The 19,797-nt window shown below is 33.7% G+C and overlaps 1 protein-coding gene across 2 annotated transcripts in view; it reads left to right on the plus strand.

Moving 5' to 3' along the window:
• Positions 1-19,797, plus strand: part of LOC118184316 (xylosyl- and glucuronyltransferase LARGE2s-like) — a 131,396-nt gene that overhangs the window by 36,156 nt on the left and 75,443 nt on the right. For both annotated transcript variants that reach the window (XM_035353969.2, XM_035353970.2), the window contains exon 5: positions 9,601-9,749. In XM_035353969.2, coding sequence (XP_035209860.1) covers positions 9,601-9,749 — 149 coding nt within the window. The remainder of the gene's footprint in view (positions 1-9,600; positions 9,750-19,797) is intronic.

Here is a 19,797-nt window from a genome sequence, read left to right on the forward strand (position 1 = left end):
GAAGAAAGCATGAAATTAAATACAAAACAGTGCTCGCACTCAAAGCAATGTGTATCATCAAACACACAAAAGGGCAGGGTTATGACATCAAAAATAATGTAACAAGGTAAAAAATTTTAAAATATTTCATTAATTACACTTTCAGTGTCAATCACTTTCAGTGTATTAATGACACTGAAAGTCATTAATGGTTTTGTTTTTTGGTTTTATATCATTCTGGAAGTTTTGAAGTCTTATAAAGCATTAAAGTGAAACAGATGTGTTGGGTTTATATCTGCTTCATTTATTGCATAGTGGCAATATTTGAATCATTGAAATTTTGGTCAGCAGACACACAAATAGGGCATAAAATAATGTTTATTAAATATGGAAACATTATTGTTAGAAATCTTTTTAAAAAATTGTATCAAAAATAAAAGTACTGCTAAAAACCAGCTTTTTTGTAAATAAAGTAATTCTTTTCTGAATAAAGATTTTTAAGTCATCCCAATTTATATCCCTCATAATCTCCAGAAAAGTATAATATATATATATCTGTTCGATGTTATGCAAATTGTATTTCTTTCTTTGTACCGAGGAGCGGCGCAGATGCAAATTTGTTAGGATTTTAAAGCTTTTTGTTAGTATGCTCGGTGAGCCGCTACTGAAATCGGAGGTTTCAATGTGTTCTTCCTTGTTACTCAGCCAACTTAATGTTTGAAAGCGAATAAAGAAATTTCGGTCAACATTATGACTGTGAAGTTTCTTGGGTTCTACACTGAGGAAATATCAAGTCAATTTACAATCCACTGTTTTTAAATGACGGAACGTACATGTTTTTGGTTCGTTGGCTACGGAGTTGCAGTAAAATTGGTGAGTTAGTGTATTTCTATATCTTTCTTATTATATAATGGAATTTACAATGCTTAAGACTAAGAAGCATGTAGCTAAAGCTAAATTCAGTAAACTAAAGGAGAAATTTACAGTGACTTATGATCCTGCTGATGTTGATCAGTTAGAACTTTTTAAATCTAGATTAAATAATGTAATGACTGAACTTTCAGATATTTTTAGTAATATTTTTGTAGTGTGTGAAGAAAAAGATATTAATGTCTTTATAGAAGAGCAGTAGGTCATACAAGATACTGTTGATGAGCTAATTTTAACGCTAACCAGAGTTAAGAATGTTAAACATATTGGTGTGGAAAGTAAATCTTGTGAAATAGCGAGTACACGCTTACCTAAGCTAACTCTTCCTGTATTTAGTGGCAGTGCTGAAGAATGGTTATAATTTTTTGATTTATTTAAAATGGCGATAGTGGATAATGACCGTTTATCGGGTACACAAAAGCTACAATATTTAAAGGGTTCTTCAAAGGGAGATGCTTTGTGGATTGTTCAAGCTTTTAACTATTTGTGACAGAAATTTCGAAATAGCGTGGCATTTATTGTGTCAAAGATTTTCACATAAGAGACAATTACTTTCATCATTATTAAAGAAAATCTTTTATTTATCAAATTTACAATCTGAAATTCCTAGTCAGTTATTAGCATTAGTAGACACCGTAAGAGAATGTGCATTTTCATATGAAAATCTAGGATTCAAAGTGGAGCAGTTCGCGGATACTATTTTAATGTTAATAATGCAATTTAAATTAGATTCTTCGATGAGAGGATAGTGGGAAAGAACATTAAAGAGTGAGGAATGACCAACACTTAATGATCTGCTAGATTTCTTGAAATCTCATGCCAGAACCTTGCAAGCAGGTAAATTGCAATGTGTTAAAAAACAAGTTACAAGAGACAAATCAACTCAAATTTTTAAGTCATCTCAATTTATATCCCTCATAATCTCCAGAAAAGTATAATATATATATATCTGTTCGATGTTATGCAAATTGTATTTCTTTCTTTGTACCGAGGAGCGGCGCAGATGCAAATTTGTTAGGATTTTAAAGCTTTTTGTTAGTATGCTCGGTGAGCCGCTACTGAAATCGGAGGTTTCAATGTGTTCTTCCTTGTTACTCAGCCAACTTAATGTTTGAAAGCGAATAAAGAAATTTCGGTCAACATTATGACTGTGAAGTTTCTTGGGTTCTACACTGAGGAAATAGCAAGTCAATTTACAATCCACTATTTTTAAATGACGGAACGTACATGTTTTTGGTTCATCAGCTACGGAGTTGCAGTAAAATTGGTGAGTTAGTGTATTTCTATATCTTTCTTATTATATAATGGAATTTACAATGCTTAAGACAAATTAACTTCAGTGGCTTCAGAGGTTCGCGTGTAGTGTATGTATTGCAAAGCCGGTCATTCAGTTTTTAAATGTAATAAGTTTTTAAATCTGAATGTTCAGGAATGTGTTAATTTTGTCAAGAAAAATGTTTTAATTGTTTAGTTTCAAATCATAAAACTTTCGAGTGTAGAAGTACACATAAATGTAAAAAGTGCTTTAAAAATCATCACACACTACTGCATTTCGAAAGAGTTCAAAATGAACCAAAAGCTCGTAAAGGAGTTAAGGACAGTTCAAAAAAATTATCAGTGATGGCTAAGCCATTTTTCCCTGAGCCAGAACTTCGTACTCAATCGCCTGGGTCAGGGGAGAATATCTTAAGTTCTAGTCCAGTAATTAAATCTTGTGTTTCAGACTTTAATTTTCTGTGTGAAGTTTTATTATGCACAGCTGTTATTAAAGTGTTAGATTCATCAGGTGAATACCAATTGTGTAGAGCCCTCCTTGACCCTGGCAGTCAAGCAAGCCTGATTTCAGAAGATTGTGTACAGAGACTAATGTTAGTAAGAAGAAATGCCAAAGTTTTTATTTCATGTTTAGGGTCTTTGGATGCGAAAACTAATGGAATTACGGAAATAAACTTCGTCCCGTGTTTTCCAGCGAAAGTGTTATTTGAAACACCAGTATTTATCATCAATAGAATTATTGGAACCTTGCCGCATTTTACATTAGATAAGAAGTACGTTGAGGAATATAATGATTTAATGTTAGCAGATCCAACATTTTACAAGAGTGGCCTGTTGATATACTTTTAGGCGTAGATATTGCTTTACCTCTTTTGAAGGGGGAAACAATTAAATGCGAAGAAGGTAAACCAATAACCTCTCGTTCTGAACTAGGATGGATTATTTCAGGTAGTGTGAATAATTCAACAGAAATTAATCCTACTATCTGTGTGAATAATATACAAATGGAAACTGATCAGATACTGTCTGACTTTTGGAAATTGGATGCTGCACATACGTTTGACATGCTTACCAAATCGGTGAAAGCATGTGAAGATTACATTTCTCAAAATCAAATCTACATTTCAAATCAAAAAATTCAAATCTACATTTACAAGAGAGGAAAGTGGGGTATATTCTGTGAAATTACCATTTCATTCTCCGCCTTCTCAGCTTGGAGATTTGAGACAATTAGCTATGCGTAGATTCCAATCTTTAGAAAATTCACTTTTAAAAAGGCCTCAGATATATGAACAGTATAATATGAGAGAATACCTTGAGCTGATAAATATGGAGGGAGTGCCTGAGGGAGAGATTTTTATTGATTCTACGTGTTACATGCCTCATCATGCCATGTTAAAGGAATCAAGTACTTTGACTAAACTGAGAGTTGTTTTCGATGCTTCAGCTAAAACGACATTGGGTCTTTCATTAAATGATATTTTGATTGGTTGGGCCAAGAGTTCAGCAAGAGCTGTTTCCAATTCTTCTATGGTTCAGAACTTACAAAATTGCAGGTATGTACCGATGTAGAGAAGATGTTCAGACAAATTTGTGTCCACCCAGAAGATACAAATTGGCAATGAATGCTTTGGAGGGATAATCCTAGTGAGCCCTTGAATACATTCAGATTAGTAACAGTTACATATGGGACTGCCTGTGCACCATATTTGTCTACTAGAGTAATGAAACAACTTGTATTAGATGAATAAGTGAGATTCCCTTTAGCATCAAAAATTGCCCTTCGTGATTTTTATGTTGATGATTTGCTTTCAGGGGCACAGAGTGAAGAGGAAGTGAATGTTTTAGTTCAGCAGTTAAATGAAATGATGAAAAGGGGTGGATTCCGCTTAAGGGAGTCGATTTCGAACAGTTCAGCTATTTTAGAGAATGTTCCTGAGTGTTTATGAGAATCCAGTATTTCTCTGGAAATAACCAGTGACAAGAAAGTAAAGGTATTGGGAATTAATTGGAACACCTCTAGTGATACATTTAATTTTTCGGAATGCATAAGTGATAAAGAGTTTACTAAGAGGACTATTTTATCAGAGGTAGCCAAAATCTTTGATCCAATGGAATGGTTATCGCCAACAATGATATATGCGAAAATATCATTTCAAGAATTGTGGAGTTTACAGCTTGGTTGGGATAAAATCGTTAACAAGAGAATAAGTAGAAAATGGAAGCGTTTCTACTTAGAACTGCCCTTACTTTAAACTTACAATTTCCGAGGTATGTCTTGAGTCCGAAGGCAGTAGTTATAGAAATCCATGCTTTTTGCGACACTTCAGAAAAGGCTTATTGTGCAGTCATCTATCTCAGAACAATCAGCCTTGATTCGTCAGTTAAGGTCAGCCTTCTGACATCGAAAACCAGAGTAGCGCACTTAAAAACCTAGTCTCTTCTGAGAGTAGAGTTGTGTGCTGTGTTACTTTTAAGCAACTTCTTACATGCAGTATTATCATGCATAGAACTGCTTATTAACAATATTTGCACATGGATCGACTCGTGGGTTACATTGGCATGGGTTTCATCCGAACCTCGCCATTGGCTACTTTTTGTGGCAAATCGAGTTGCGAAGATCCAGGAAGCTGGTCCAGGTATTCAATGGAATTATGTTGCTGGGAAACAAAATCCTGCAGACTGTGGGTCCAGAGGCTTTATTCCATCAGAATTCTTACAATGTGAGTTATGGATGAAGGGACCACAGTGGTTAAAATAATCCCTAATTCATGTACAGCAAGATTCAAGTGTAGAATTAGAAAATGAGGTTATGTTAAAAGAATTGAAAAAAGAGTTTCAGTTCAAATGTTTTCAAATCTGAAGAGCCTGGTGTGTTTTTAAAGTTCATCATGGTTAAACTTATGTCGTGTGTTAGCGTGGTGTTTAAGATTCAGAAATAATTGTACTAAGTTACAGAGCGTATAAAGGGTTATTTATCTACTGAAGAATTTTGCAAAGTTACTTCTCTGATTGTTAGGATTGTACAAAGAGCCGATTTCCAGAAGAATTATTCTGTTTAGAATCTAGTAAACCCTTGAAGACATCAAGTAAACTACTGTCTTTGTCCCTTCTTGGATTCCGCAGGAATAATGGGTGTAGCCGGAAGGCTCAGAAACTCTACAGTTTCAAATAATCAGAAACATCCTATGATTTTACCTAAAAATCATAATATTACGTGTTTAGTTATTAAGCATTATCATGACACTCATCTTCATGCAGGTACGCAGCAACTCAATTCTGTCATACGACATAGATTTTGGATTGTGAATGCTAGAGATATTATAAGAAAGTATATAAACTAATGTGTTATCTGCCATAGATTTAGAGCTCAAACTCCAACTCAGCTAATGGCAGATTTACCCACTTTAAGAGTTACTCAAAGTAGAGCTTTTTCTCGTGTAGGGATTGATTTAGCAGGACCATTTAACATTAAATACTGTCCTGGTGTAGGATTTAAAATCTTTAAGTGTTTCATATGTCCATTTATATGTTTTGCTACAAGAGCAATACATTTAGAATTAGTTAAAGATTTTTCAACAAAATCATTCCTTGTGACACTTAAGCGGTTTATAGCTCGTAGAGGCAAACCGTGTGAAATTCACAGTGATTGTGCAATGAACTTTATAGGAGTTTATAAAGAGTTAAGGAAAGCCTTTTCTACAGTTCAATGTGAGGAACAGCTACAGGGTGATATTTCTTCAGAAAATATTAAATGGTTATTTAATCCTCCCTCTGCCCCTCATTTTGGAGGGCTTTGGGAAGCGGGTATCAAATCCATGAAACATCACTTAAAAAGATGTTTAGGAGCACGTATTTTAACATACGAGGAATTTTTGACATTAATAACCCAAATTGAATCCTGTCTTAATTCTAGGCCTTTGGTACCAGCTTCAAGTGATTGTAGCGACCTGGAAGCGATAACACCAGGACACTTTTTAACCGGAGCGGCTTTAAGCGCTATTCCAGAATCTAACCTGATTCAAGAAACCATAAGCTGCATTGATCGTTCGAGGAATGTGCAAAGGTTATTTCAACATTTCTGGAAGAGCTGGAGCAGTGAGTATTTATCTAGATTGCAGCAAGATCTGAAAGTTGGTGATATGGTTCTTATTAAGAATGAAAACTACCTCCGCTACGTTGGAAATTAGGTAGAATTATCAAAGTGTATCCTGGTCTTGATGAAAAAGTTTGATTGGTGAGTTTACGCACTTCCGATGGTGAAATAAAAAGACCTATAGCAAAGCACATAGCATTTAATTCCTGATTTAGAAACTTTAATTTTTATTTTTCAGGTTTATTCAGTTCAACAAGTTAAATTTATTGTTTGAACCTCCTTGGGACTTCAAGGCTGGGGGTATGTTCAATGTTATGCAAATTGTATTTCTTTCTTTGTACCAAGGAGTGGAGCAGACGCAAATTTGTTAGGATTTTAAAGCTCGCGTTTAGAGCTTTGGGGTTGCTGTGAATTACTGGAGTTTCAATTAAGCAGAGGTTCTTCTGAGTATGCTCGGTAAGCTACTACTGAAGTCGGAGGTTTAAATGTGTTTTTTGCTGTTCCTCAGCCAACTTAATGTTTGAAAGCCAATAAAGAAGTTTCGGTCAATATTATGACTCTGAGGTTTCTTGGGTTCTACACTGAGGAAATATCAAGTCAATTTACAGTCCATTATTTTTAAATGACGGAACATACAGTATCCTTTTTTTTTTTTTTTTTCTCCTCGCATAACGTTGGCAGATAGCCCTAGTGTGCTTTGCCGTAATTAAATACACCAACACCAACCTCCTCGCATAACTTCTCAGATAAACGTAATGATTTTCTATGTGGCATTTGTCATACTTTCAATGACTGAATTTTGACGTGCCTCCTCTTATTTTTCCTAACTCGCCTACTTTTTTCAATATCAGTTTCAGAAAATTTAAAATAGTTTAATTTATAAAGTGGAACGAATCTGTTGAGACATAACCCAAAAAATAACTGCAAGCATCCCATTTTGTTTTTCTCCCATAAACATTTTAAAAGTACTGTTCCAAATATTATTTATTTTAACCAAACCAAAACCCATATTTTATCAGCTTTTGGGTTTCACAGACTTTTCTATTTCTAACATTTCTTCAAATCCAAAGCATTAGAAAGACTTTTCTCCTCTGCATTGGACCCCAGTACATTTTAAACATAACATTTCAAATGTAACCAAGATTGTTTGATGTATAAACTCCACAAACAGATGCCTTTCCTGATACAAATATCATGCATAAAAAGCCTTATTTCCTACTCCTTCATGATCTAAGGTCAGCCTAGCATTTGGAAATGTCATCCTCAAATTCTGAGAAAAATGTCCTCAATGCTCATGACAGAAGGCATACGATTAACATAAAGGAAACCAAAACAAAAATTCAAAAGATAAAAATCAAGAAACCATACGAGCTGTTCAGTGGAAGTGCATACTATAGATGAGGGTTCTTCACAGTTCTAAAAACTCCAGAATTATGTCAAATGGAAAACAGAAACTGCAGTGTAAAAAAGCTGTGAAAGACAAAAAAGGATTTTACTACATATGTGCTAATATAGTAATATATATGTAATGTATGTATGTGTATAAAATAGTGAAAAATTACAGTAAATTAAAAAAGGGCTTTATTTATTTTTTTTTTTTCATACAAATCTATTTTTTATAAATAAAATTTCAAAACAATAATAAATTAAAAGCATTAGTAATACTTATGTGCTACAAGTAACTAATCTGGATAAAACGTTTTGCATACGTCGAGAATCATTCTGTAAAGCAAAACTGGACTGATTAGTGAACAGAACATACTTTTATTGATTTTCAGTCCAATTTATATATGACTAAGTGTAATATTCAAATGCTCCTTCTGGTGCATTGGGTTCTGTCACAGCTCGCAGAAGATTATGCTCGACATGTGGAATATGTGTGCTGGTACAGGGACAAACGCAACCAGAACCAGGTGTTTCTATACTGTATTCTTTTCATGGATGAAACCATTTTCTATCATGAAGGGATCTGCAGTCAACACAGTATTCATGTGTTGAGCCATGACAACCCACAAAGTATCAAAAATATCGCATTTTTCTGGAGGAGGTACTGCTACAATTACTTGACAATGCTCCTATATCTGTTTGTTGGGCAACGTCATACCAGCACGATGGGGCTCCTACTCATTTTGCCCATGCCATATGGGATTACTTGAACAATAGGTTTGCACAGCAATGGATTGGGTGTGGAGGACCCGTCCTGTGGTCACCATGATCACACGATTTACCTAGCTTGAATTTCTTCTTGTGAGAACCCTGAAAGCCAGGGTCCATGATATGACCATTGACTGTAACACTGGCCTCGTCTCAAGAATCTCCATGGCCGCTGCAAATGCCTTCGACATGCCGGATATTTTTTAAAGGGTTTGATAGTGCAATGTTGCCGCTGTGAAGCTTGCATAACAGCGAATGGTCAAAACTTTGAGCTGTTATGAAACTCAGAGTGTATGCATATTGTCAATTATCTCTAAATAAAGAGTTCTGCAATCCATTGTCATTCTTGCATCTTTATTTATCCTTCAGCTAATCAGAGGTAGTAGAGGAAAAAACATTGTTGAAATTCATTGTGATTGCAAACTGACATTTAAAGACCTTAAAAGTATGTCCTGACTTTCCTAATGATGAAGGTTGCCGACATATCATAATGTGGTGTAAAGTATGGAATCTCAGCTGTTTTGAAATGCTGCATCTTCGTGGTTACCTTGAACATTCGACGGATGTCCAGTGTATTTCAAAATGTCTGAGATTCCTGGAGGTGCCCACATTATAAAACATTGGGCAACTTCATTATCAGGGATATTTTGATTTATTTGAAGCTTCTTGTCTGTAAATATCAATTTGCGATCACAATATATTCAGATTTCTTTCCTAATATCTTTGCTGATGGCTGTCAGTGTTTTCCTGTGGAAGCCCCTAACAACGTCATATTCTCTGTCTGTTTGCTTGTATTTCTATGCATGTAACTCTGCGTATTACTTAGTGATAAATATTTGTTTTGCGAACCATGGCATTTTTTATGTTCAACACTGGGCAAAGTAGTACAGTTGCATATGGTGCCAATGACTGATGCAGTCTGCACTCTTTGCCACAATAAATTTTGTGCTGATTAGGTCAGACAAATGAGATTAGCCATGACAACAAATATACAGCTGTAAATTAAAGGAGGAGTGACTCTGCATGTTTAAAAGGTGATCCAAAGAAGGAAAATAATGTTATATTAGATGCATACAATCTTTTAATTTTTAGTCGTATATCTCTCATAATTTAACTATTATATGTCTAACTTTTTGTTTTATTTATTTATGTATATATTTATTTAGAATACAATTTCCTTCCAATATTGAGCCCCTTACAACTCAAAGCATCAGCTACTCTGGGACACCTTTCATTAATAGTGTTGTTGTAATGCTTATGTGTTATGGATACACTGGTAGTATTCATTTTACAGATCCAGTATTGATGCCTCATGGTAAGTTTAGTGAAATTGTCTGAAGAAATTGTGTTTCATGAATGAATGATTAAATATTTCAGAAATTTTTACTTTGTTAAAAAAAATTCATAATTTTGTATGCTAATACAGTGTTTTTGTTTTCAAATGGACACTACTGAGACCCATCTGTAGCTCGATCTGTCACCTAAAATTTTACTAAATTTGGTAGGCAGACTAAGAAGGCTTGGGAAAAAAATTAGTTTTGAAAGTTGCCAATAGGTAAAACAGCTTCACAACTAAGAACCTAAAAAATCAATAAGAAAGGAAAAACTTTAGCAAAGCGCTGCTTTAATGCAGCAAATGAACTGCCCGAAGGGGTTGTTGAGATGATATTTTTTTGCACCATAGCACTTCATTCAATAAAAGCACTTTCTCATGAGGTCTTATATTTCTTATGATGGGACCATTTTTCTCGTGGATCACATATTGTATCCTCTACTGAAATTTTTAAGAGCCGAATGCAATGTATCACCAGGAATGCTGAGCACAGCCCTTAGGGTACGGATTTATTAAAAAAACTTCTTCCGTTGACTTTTCACTGACAATATTCACCGAAGTACTGGAAGAAACTTGCTGTTATAACTGATACTAATTACTTTTGCCATGAACAAGAATGTACATGTTTAATTTTTTCCTAGTTTGAATGACATTTAAGATTCATTAGCCATAACTTAGGCAAAACACGTGCATGACAAGAATGCCTATTTGACGGCATATAAGACCCACCCTTATTTAGACAGCCACACACAATGAAAAAAGTTTCAATAGCGTGGTTTCTTTTAGTTCTCATGTTTCGTAAAAGCCAAATAAACAATTATTGAATGCAATTACCTTCGCGTGTAAGACTGTGTCCTTCACGTATAAGACGCAGGTAACTTTTTGAGACCAAATTTAGGGGAAAAAATGCATCTTATATGCCGTCAAATATGGTAAGTCGTCAAAGAAGTTTGAACCCCACCAAGATAAACATTTAAACTTTAAATAATCACATGAAGTTAGATCCGGGAAGCGAGGCCACCATGCAAGTGAAAAAATAACTTGAAGTTACCTGATGCAGCACCTGCCTCTGCTGAAATTGTGGAACGACAAAACTAATCAGAATTTCATAAAACATTTGCTCCGTAAAGGTGCAGCTATATGATCCTGTTAATTTTCTCAAAAAAGAATGGTCTGCTGATGAAATCTTCTGTGAAGCCACAGCAAACTGTGATTTTTGGTGAATTCAGTAGGATTTCCTGAACTGCATGGGATTACAAATGCGCAAATTTAAGAATGGTGAGTGTTAACAGTCCCATTTATGTGAAAATGGGCTTCATCTTCCCACAGAATTCTCCATAGCCAAGCATCGTCGACCTTCACACTGGCAAGAAATATCGGAGCAAATGTCACCCATTTATCATAATTGCTGTGCTTTAATTCCTTCATGAGGATTACCGTATTTGACAGCATATAAGATGCACTTTTTTTCTAAATTTGGTCTCAAAAAAGTTACCTGCGTCTTATATGTGAAGGACACAGGTTAACTTTCAATACTGAATGCTATTTTTAGCCAGGATACAGATCTAGACACACATAACTTTTTCTGCATCTACATGTGTGTGGCCTTCTAAATAAGGGTGCGTATTATATGCCGTCAAATACGGTAGCTTGTAGGTTAGAAGTAAAGAACTTTCTGCAAGATTTTCCACCACGTGAAAAGATTGAAATCAAATTATTGTGCCATTTCTCAGGCACTGCTTCAACCAGCAATGATCCCACGAGTGCTGTCAGTGACTGCAGTTAGGCCATCAGTAAAGGTCTGTTCTGACACTGATTTCCACTCTGTACTAAACTGAGCTGCCAAGGATCCTATCTCTTTAAACTTCTGAATCATGCCTTTTAGTGCATTAATTGATAGAGAGCTTTTACATAGGTTGTTATGACTGCTAAATGACAGTGGTTGTGTTCGATTCTGCTATTGTTTACATAACCAAGAATTCGCTTTTTCAAATTTTACCTGCATTTCATATACATTTTCAGTTGTGTAGACTAGAGCAGTGCCACATTTTCCCCTATTAGGAACTTTCTGAACTAATATCTTTTCATGAGATCTTTTCCCTATGTCATCATTAGTTCCTGTACCAAATTTGGTATTATTCTAGCTGATGAATCACAGATGACTTTGAGTAGTGTCAATTAAAAAAAACACCCTGCACATTACATTGCAATGTAAATAAATATTCTGGAATGTTCATTAAGTTAATTTTTTTTAAATTTAATCTTGCTTGATGTATGAATATAGATTTTGTCTTGGAAACAAAGATTTACTGTTTGAAAATTTTCTCTAAGAATAAAATTAATTTTTTTTAATTGCAGCAAGCTATTAATTGTTTGAATATAATATTTAATGTAAAGCTAGCCGGATTATTAATGCATTTACTTTTTTGATTTGAAAAAACATATATTAAAAAGTTCTCATCAAAACTTGTGTAGTTTCAGTTGTTCATTAGAAATTGCCATTAGAGCTTGTGTTTTTCATGAGGTTTTGAAACTAATACTTAACTGACATTTTTATTAAGTACCTGCGAGTGGCAAGTGCACTGAAATTGGCAGGTGAGACCACTGAGCAGTAATACAGGCTTACTGTAAATTAGGACAGTTTTCAAAGCATTATATATTTTTTTTAAGTGTACAGAAGTGGTTCTCAACCTTTCATGTCCCATGCACCTCTTTTATCATTGATAGGTCATTCTCCTTTTTCCCCCCTCAAACTCTAAAAATACATATATACATTTATTTATGTTTAGATTATTTTAAAATTTGTTTTAATAAATTAAACAATTAAAAGTACAGAAAATATTGATAAATATCAAAACTTGAATAAAAGTATTTTATATTCATAAACTAAAACTAAATGCTTAAGAGCTCATAATTATTGATACATTACAAAAAACCTGAAATTCTCCCAAGTTTTCCTTAAACAAATATTTTATAAATATTCTATATGCATTATTAAACTCTTTCAATGTCTTTTGTAGCATTCTTCTAACAATTGATTTTAACTACAGCATCGTTGCTTTCTCAGAATTAGGTAAGTTTTGCTGGCAGTGGAAGGTATATACAAAAACAGTCCTTAATATACCCTAAAAAGAGATCTCATTGTGTTAGATCAGAAGACCCGAGGGGCTCTGCTGTAGAAAGGTATAGAAAAACTCAACTGCTGCTTGGATTATTGTATTGTGACCAATGGATAGAATACACATAGAAGATTGTTTTTTGTTGTTGTGTTTTTGTGTGGGGGACTTGACAAATTTCTGCTTTTTTTCATGAATGAGCAATAACTGTATGTGTAATGCATTAAAAATAGAATTTTTGAGTTCTGATGAACCATATATAGTAGTTGATCCCAGGTTTAAAACAGGCAAATGAATGGATTGGCTACACAGAATTTTTATGGTTTTGTTTGTAACATGATTGCGAGTCAGTTATCTTTAGAAAATCACCAAGAAAGACATTATTTTTTAAGACTTATAGCCTTTCGAGGGCTTTTTTACATAATAAAGAATGCATTTTATTTTTGCTGAATAATTTGATGAAATGAAATAAACGCAAAAATGAAAATGGTACTTAGCTTACTATGATGACTACCTAGGTATATCGCCAAAACTGACGACCCTTGTAGGTTATACAGGCTAATCCTAACATAGGTTACAGAGCGCGCTAAAATAAAGAGTATTATCTCGCATTTGCTACTACCACACTTTTTTTTTTTTTTTTGCTACATTTACGTGGATTGTTTAGTTTAAACACGTGAAACTTTTTGTGATTATTTTTTCCCCAATGGATCTCAACATTTTCCAACTTCATCAAATGAAGAAGAAGCGATAAAATTTTTCAGAGACTGGAATTTTACCTAAAGAATGCGTTTGTAAAAATGGCCATGATATGAAGTTTTATAATTCAGGATTTTATTGGAGATGCAATGTCAAACATTGTTAACAGAAGTTTGGTGTCCGAACTGGTACGTGGTTTAAAAACAATCATATTGAATTTTAAAGATCTTTAAGATTTATTTACTTTTGGGCATATGGAGAGTCATCCATTAAATGGTGCAAACATCAGTTGGATTTATCCGATAAGACTGTTGACTGTTATTGATTGGAATATTATATGCGTGAAGTGTGTGTGAAGGATTTGGAGGGTATTGAAATATTAAAATTGGAGTGCCCGGAATGATTGTCAAAAGTGATGAAAGCCTTTTTACACATCGGAAGAATAATGAAGGTCTTGCCATGACAGTGGGACTTCGGTGGAATTTGCAAGAAGACAAAAGAAACATTTCTATTCAGAGTTCCAGACCAGAAGGCAACAACATTAATGCATGAAATCCAAAATAATATTGCTGAAGGCTCAACAATAATGTCAGAATGTCAGATTCATGGCCTAGATATGAAACAGAGGAGCTCATTGCTGCCAGGTTTGAACATTTTAAGGTGAATCAATACAATTTTGTAGATTCATCTACGCAGATTCATACTCAACACATTGCAAGGATGTGGGGTTCTGCAAAATGGAGGAACAAGCGACAACAGGGGACAAGCCGCAATCATTTGGATACTTATTTAGCTGAATTTATTTGGCAGAAAAACCAGAAACGCCTTTCGATGCTATTTTGAAAGCTATTTCTCGCCACTTTCCTCATGATTAACTTCAATGTTTTCTTTTAACCAATTTTAAGTAAGTTAATTTTAATTTTTTTGACTCACATTTAGTATATAGTTTATATATATATATATATAATAATTTATATATACATTTATTTATAATATGTATATATACATATATATATTGGGGATTTTTGGTTTTTAAGTTTTTGTTCCTTTATAATTAGAGTTTTTATTTTAAAAAGAATTTATAAACATAAACCAAAAAAGGCCAATGAATATTTTTATCGTCAAATGTTGCCAAGGTAGTTGTCATAGTACGTAAGTACCATGAAAACTTTAGTGAAAAAGTGTGTATTTCCTATCATGTAAATGATTCCCAGTTTTGCAATTTATAAAGTTCAGTTATTTTTTATCACTGAGAAATAGCACACGATTTGAGAGCACTGTAAAGTGTAGTTTGCATTTTTTAAGAAAAAGCTAGATGTTCTTGAGATGAAGAGATATGAAAAAAATTGCACACTGTATGTAAGGTGCTGCTTAAATGTAATGAAATTTTTGTGTTTGAATGGAGACAGGCGTCTGGAATAAAGTAATGTATTATATATATAGTATATATTTTGGGAGATGATTCTGTAAAATAATATTCACTAGTCTTTAACTTAAGAGGATGGCTAATCTTCCATGAGCATGGTAAGTGGCGGCAAACTCTTCATTTGCGATGTCAAACTTCACATCGCCATTTCATTTTGCAATTGCCAATTGCAAAAAGAAATGGTGATGTAAAATCTGACATCGGCAAATGAAAATGTCCCTAAGTACAACAAAAGCATAAATTACTACAAACTAAAATATAAATTTAAAATAAACTACAAAATATTCAAGTCACAAATATGAAACTAAAAATTACAAAAATAAATTACTACAAAAAGACAAAAATAATACAGTACAAAGTCTTTAATCTGGACTCATCGGGACTTCGGCGATTCCGGATTATAGAACATCAATTTAAATCTGGTAAGATGGCATGCAGAAATTATAAAATTAAAAATATGAAACCATAATTTATGAAATTAAGAGCACTTATGATCTAAAGGGTATCAAAATTTACAAAAAAAGCTTAATATTTATTTGTTTACTTTATTAAACATTTCTTTCAATTTAAGCTGTTTAAGTTACTTTGTTTTATGTGCTAATACTTTCTCTTTAATTCTATAAACAGACATAATTTCTTGTTCAGTTACAAAGTTCCACTGTTCAAGTCCTGTAATTGCTGTGCTGAGAATACATACTAACTTGTCAATTGAAAGTTTTTCATTTTCACTAACCTCTGTGTCACTTTCTTCATGCCTTTATCCATTTTTTGCAGCAATTCCACTTTTCGTTTGCTGGACATCGAAACATACTTTCGCTTTGTAGATCCTTTGGCAGCTCCAGAATCGTAAACTCTTTTTGACATAACTTTGGTCATTTCAAGCTTACTTTTTATAAAATTGCTGTAACAGTCTGCAAAAATAATAAGCTGGATCCAATTAGAAGATTAAGGAACAACACAATCTGCAACATTAACTGAAATAGATAATTAGATAATTTTAGCCTAGCTTATAACCATCTGTTATACATTAAACGTGCATGCGTAAACGCATATGCGCATGCGTAAAGGTATTATGTGCATGTGCAGAAAGTTTGTAACTTTGGTCCGGATTATAGATCATTCCATCTTATGGACATTTAGATTAAAGACTTTGTACTGTACATACGAAATGGCTCTTCACTTGCATCAAAAAATTGTCAACCAAGTAAATATATTCAAATTCACTAACAATGGATGCATCAAAAACTCACTAAAATACACAAGTTACTCTCATCATGGAATTCAACACACTGAACCATTTCACTCAACACTTTAAACATTCTACATCTCATGGTTGCCACATGCAAGAAAACAATTAAAAAAAAATTAACTAAACCGAAAAACATTAACTAAATAAAATTAAATGAAAACATTCATAAATTATAAACTACACGCCATCTGAAATCCAACATTCTCCCACCAACAACTTAACCTCCTGCAAATACTAACAATAAAGCTTTAAAAAATAAACACAATATTTCAAAATTAAATTTAAAAAAAATTTTTTCTTGCTGCACTAAACTCGTATTCATTACAATTACCAAAATACTATGGTTGCCACAAGAAAATATACAGTCAGAAATCACAACCAAATCAAAATTGCACCAAATAAAAACTCTTGTCAAGTGTCACGTTCACCCCACTTATGGAAGATTAACCGACGGGACTCCTAAAATGCTGCTTATTTGGTTTTCTTCCTTAGTTCCCAATGTGCTGTATGAGATTTTTGTGGTTTTACTACGTATAATATCAATGTATGCCATTCCCACCCCAAATAGCCCACCAGCGGCCAAGCGGTAAAGACGCTGAACACTAGTAGTTTGGTCCGAGGTTTGGATCCCACGAACGGGCTGGCTGCAGGGGCATTTTCGTGGTTTTCCCCATGTGTAACGTGTATACGAGCCAGTTTCCCTTGGAAAGTCCTCCATGAGAGGCATCCCTCCCTTTAGGCAGATAGCCCTCGTGTACTTTGCCATAACTGAATAATCCAATCCAATCCCACCTCAAATATCCATTATAAAAAACATTTCTTTTAAGGCTGTAGGTATCCTCACTTTTATCTGTTAACCAAGTGTTGAGTAACCTAGTGAACTTCTAAGCGAATAATCACTTAAGTCGCAGAACGGAAATGTAGACTCAAGAAGGTTTAATTACCCTTTATTGCTCAAAATCGAGATTAAAAGATGGTCCCTTTCTCAGAACGTTAACCGAAGCTAACGCAATTTCTAAACTAGTTGTCCTGTAATATTAAATTAGCTAGCAAAGCTATTGAGGACACGTAAATGGCTGAGTGTACTAACAACTTAGAGAGGCATTGCCAAAAGGCAAACGCACGCTATTCAGGAAACCTAATTTGTTTCAACTTCAACTTAAATACTACTCTGCTTCTCATTTGCATTTAATGAAATTCTAAAAACTCATTCTGGTAAGGAATTGTGAGCTGAAGCTTAGAACAGATACAAAAGTCGTATAAACTTAAAATTTAAAATAACTGTTATAAAATTAGGATATACCTTACAAGGCAATCGGCCCTCAAGTGCTTTGGGTGTTAGATTTCCAACTTACCTGAATGCCTGTAAAATAATTATTGTGTTTTTATGTGATACAGTTTTGAAATGGCAAAGTAAAATTCTTTTTGCATGAGTGCTTAATTTACTTTAATGCATTAAACATTCATTGTGTGGGAAGATAAAAATCTGATAAGATTTAAATTATTTCCATATACACTGGCATTAAAAATTAAAGAATGATTAGAAAAGTGATGCTGATTGTGCAGGCTGATTAAAATTCCTCTAATATTAATTATGTCTACTGAACGCACAAACCTATTGCTGCAATGAAATTCACACACATATGCACGCAAGATGAACATGATAAATTATAAAAGGAAGCATTTTTGATGTTGTGCATCTGATTAATTAAACATAAAACAGAAACTGGAAATCTGTAAAAGTCAAAAATGAAAAAATAATGTAAAAAAAATAATAAATTATGTAGAGATACAAAGGTCTATGTATACCTTAAAGCAATGGCATTATGGTAGTAAAAATAAATGCGAGTCATACAGTTGCTTTATATTAGTGTATCCAATAACACTAATGAATGAAGTGCGATAACATTTTAATAACAAAGTATTACATTCATAGTCTTAAAATAGTGTGAAAAAAACTTTGAAATATAATGACTTAATGGTTCTTGACAAGAGCAGTTTTCTTTTCTTTTGACAGCATAATTGGGGGTAGTATATTAAGTTATGTTAATGTACTGGTATGCAGAGCATGATGAAATATAACCTAAGACTGTTATATATAGACATATTTTACTGCAGCGCTTTGAAATATTCTGATAGAATCAGTCATCATATTCTGTTTCAGCACAATTTCATAGTGGTACTAAAAATATGAGTTGGCAGCAAAATTTTCAAGGTTGTGCAATATTATTACACTTTATTTTATGCAAATATGATTCAGCTTTGCATTTGTTAGCATTTTTCCCACAGTGAATGGCACCATCTGAAATATAAGTGTTCGTGTTCTAGCATTTTGGTAAACTTTTGACTTCTTAATGAGATCCATTAAACGAATTATCAACCTGTCTTTTTATGCATTCATAAGATGCCTAACCCCACTGAGGCTATCTATTTTTTATTGCTAGTTTTTGCAGGCTATTACAAATATGTAGTGCATTTACTAGTACTTTTATTGAAAAATGTTTGGATGTAAACAGAGCTGGCTGAGTACTTCAAGGACCAACTGTAAATTGGTAGTGAAAAATCGTTTCACATGAAACCGAAATATTTTTTTGTGTTAAAAGAATTTTGTGTTAAAGGATATTACAAAATGTATATATCTATATATAATAATCAACAAAATTATGTTTATTATAGTACATTTTATTTACATAGCTATGTAATGCATGTATTTAATGAAAATCAATGAAACAAAAACATCCACAAGAACTTAATACAAAATTCTCAAGTTTTTTAAAAAACAAAACATTTATTGAGGTTTTGGAAAATAATCTGATATTTTTATTTGCATTGTCTCTTTTAGCATTAAATTGTCAACAAATTGTTCGATGTCATCTATTTTGTTATTCATTTCACCTATAGTATGTGCATCTAAATAACTTCGCATACTTTTCATGATGTTCCTCATTTTGGATGACGTGGGAACAGGAGCTGCATTATTCATTTCATTTTCGTTTTTGGGAATCTGCATCAATGATGTTTTCTGAGCTTTGAACAAACTATAAACTGCCTTTGTCTGCCATAATTAGGTCTGTACACACATTATCATCATCTACTGCAACAAATTCTTCCGATGATGCAGTAGGACAGTCCACTAATGCAGAAACTTTCTCAAAGATTTCATTGAGTGTCGGCTCAGTTTCAATATCCACCTTCTCCATTTCTCAAACATTTCATTGAGTGTCGGCTCAGTTTCAATATCCATCTTCTCCATTTCTTTTGGCATGAACCAAACTCGCTGATTTTTACACACACTGCAATGCACTCATCACCGAATTAAAAAGCCAAATGATGAGATAGGATATGTTTTTGTGTGTCATTCGTAGGGGTGGAGGGTGAAAGTAGCTTACATAAACAAAATTGGCTTGTGTCACAGACTATTCCGAGGGTATTTTAAAGCAAAGTTAGCCTCCTTTCTATGAAACATGCGAAGCCACCTCTTTCATTTCGCACCCCTCTTAAATCGTGCCTGAGCGGCTGGTGTTTTCTGTATTTTGTTCA

Source organism: Stegodyphus dumicola, chromosome X1 (assembly GCF_044657685.1).
Source record: "Stegodyphus dumicola isolate Sdum_Otavi_A_Nest chromosome X1, ASM4465768v1".
Taxonomy (NCBI): Eukaryota; Metazoa; Arthropoda; class Arachnida; order Araneae; family Eresidae; genus Stegodyphus; species Stegodyphus dumicola.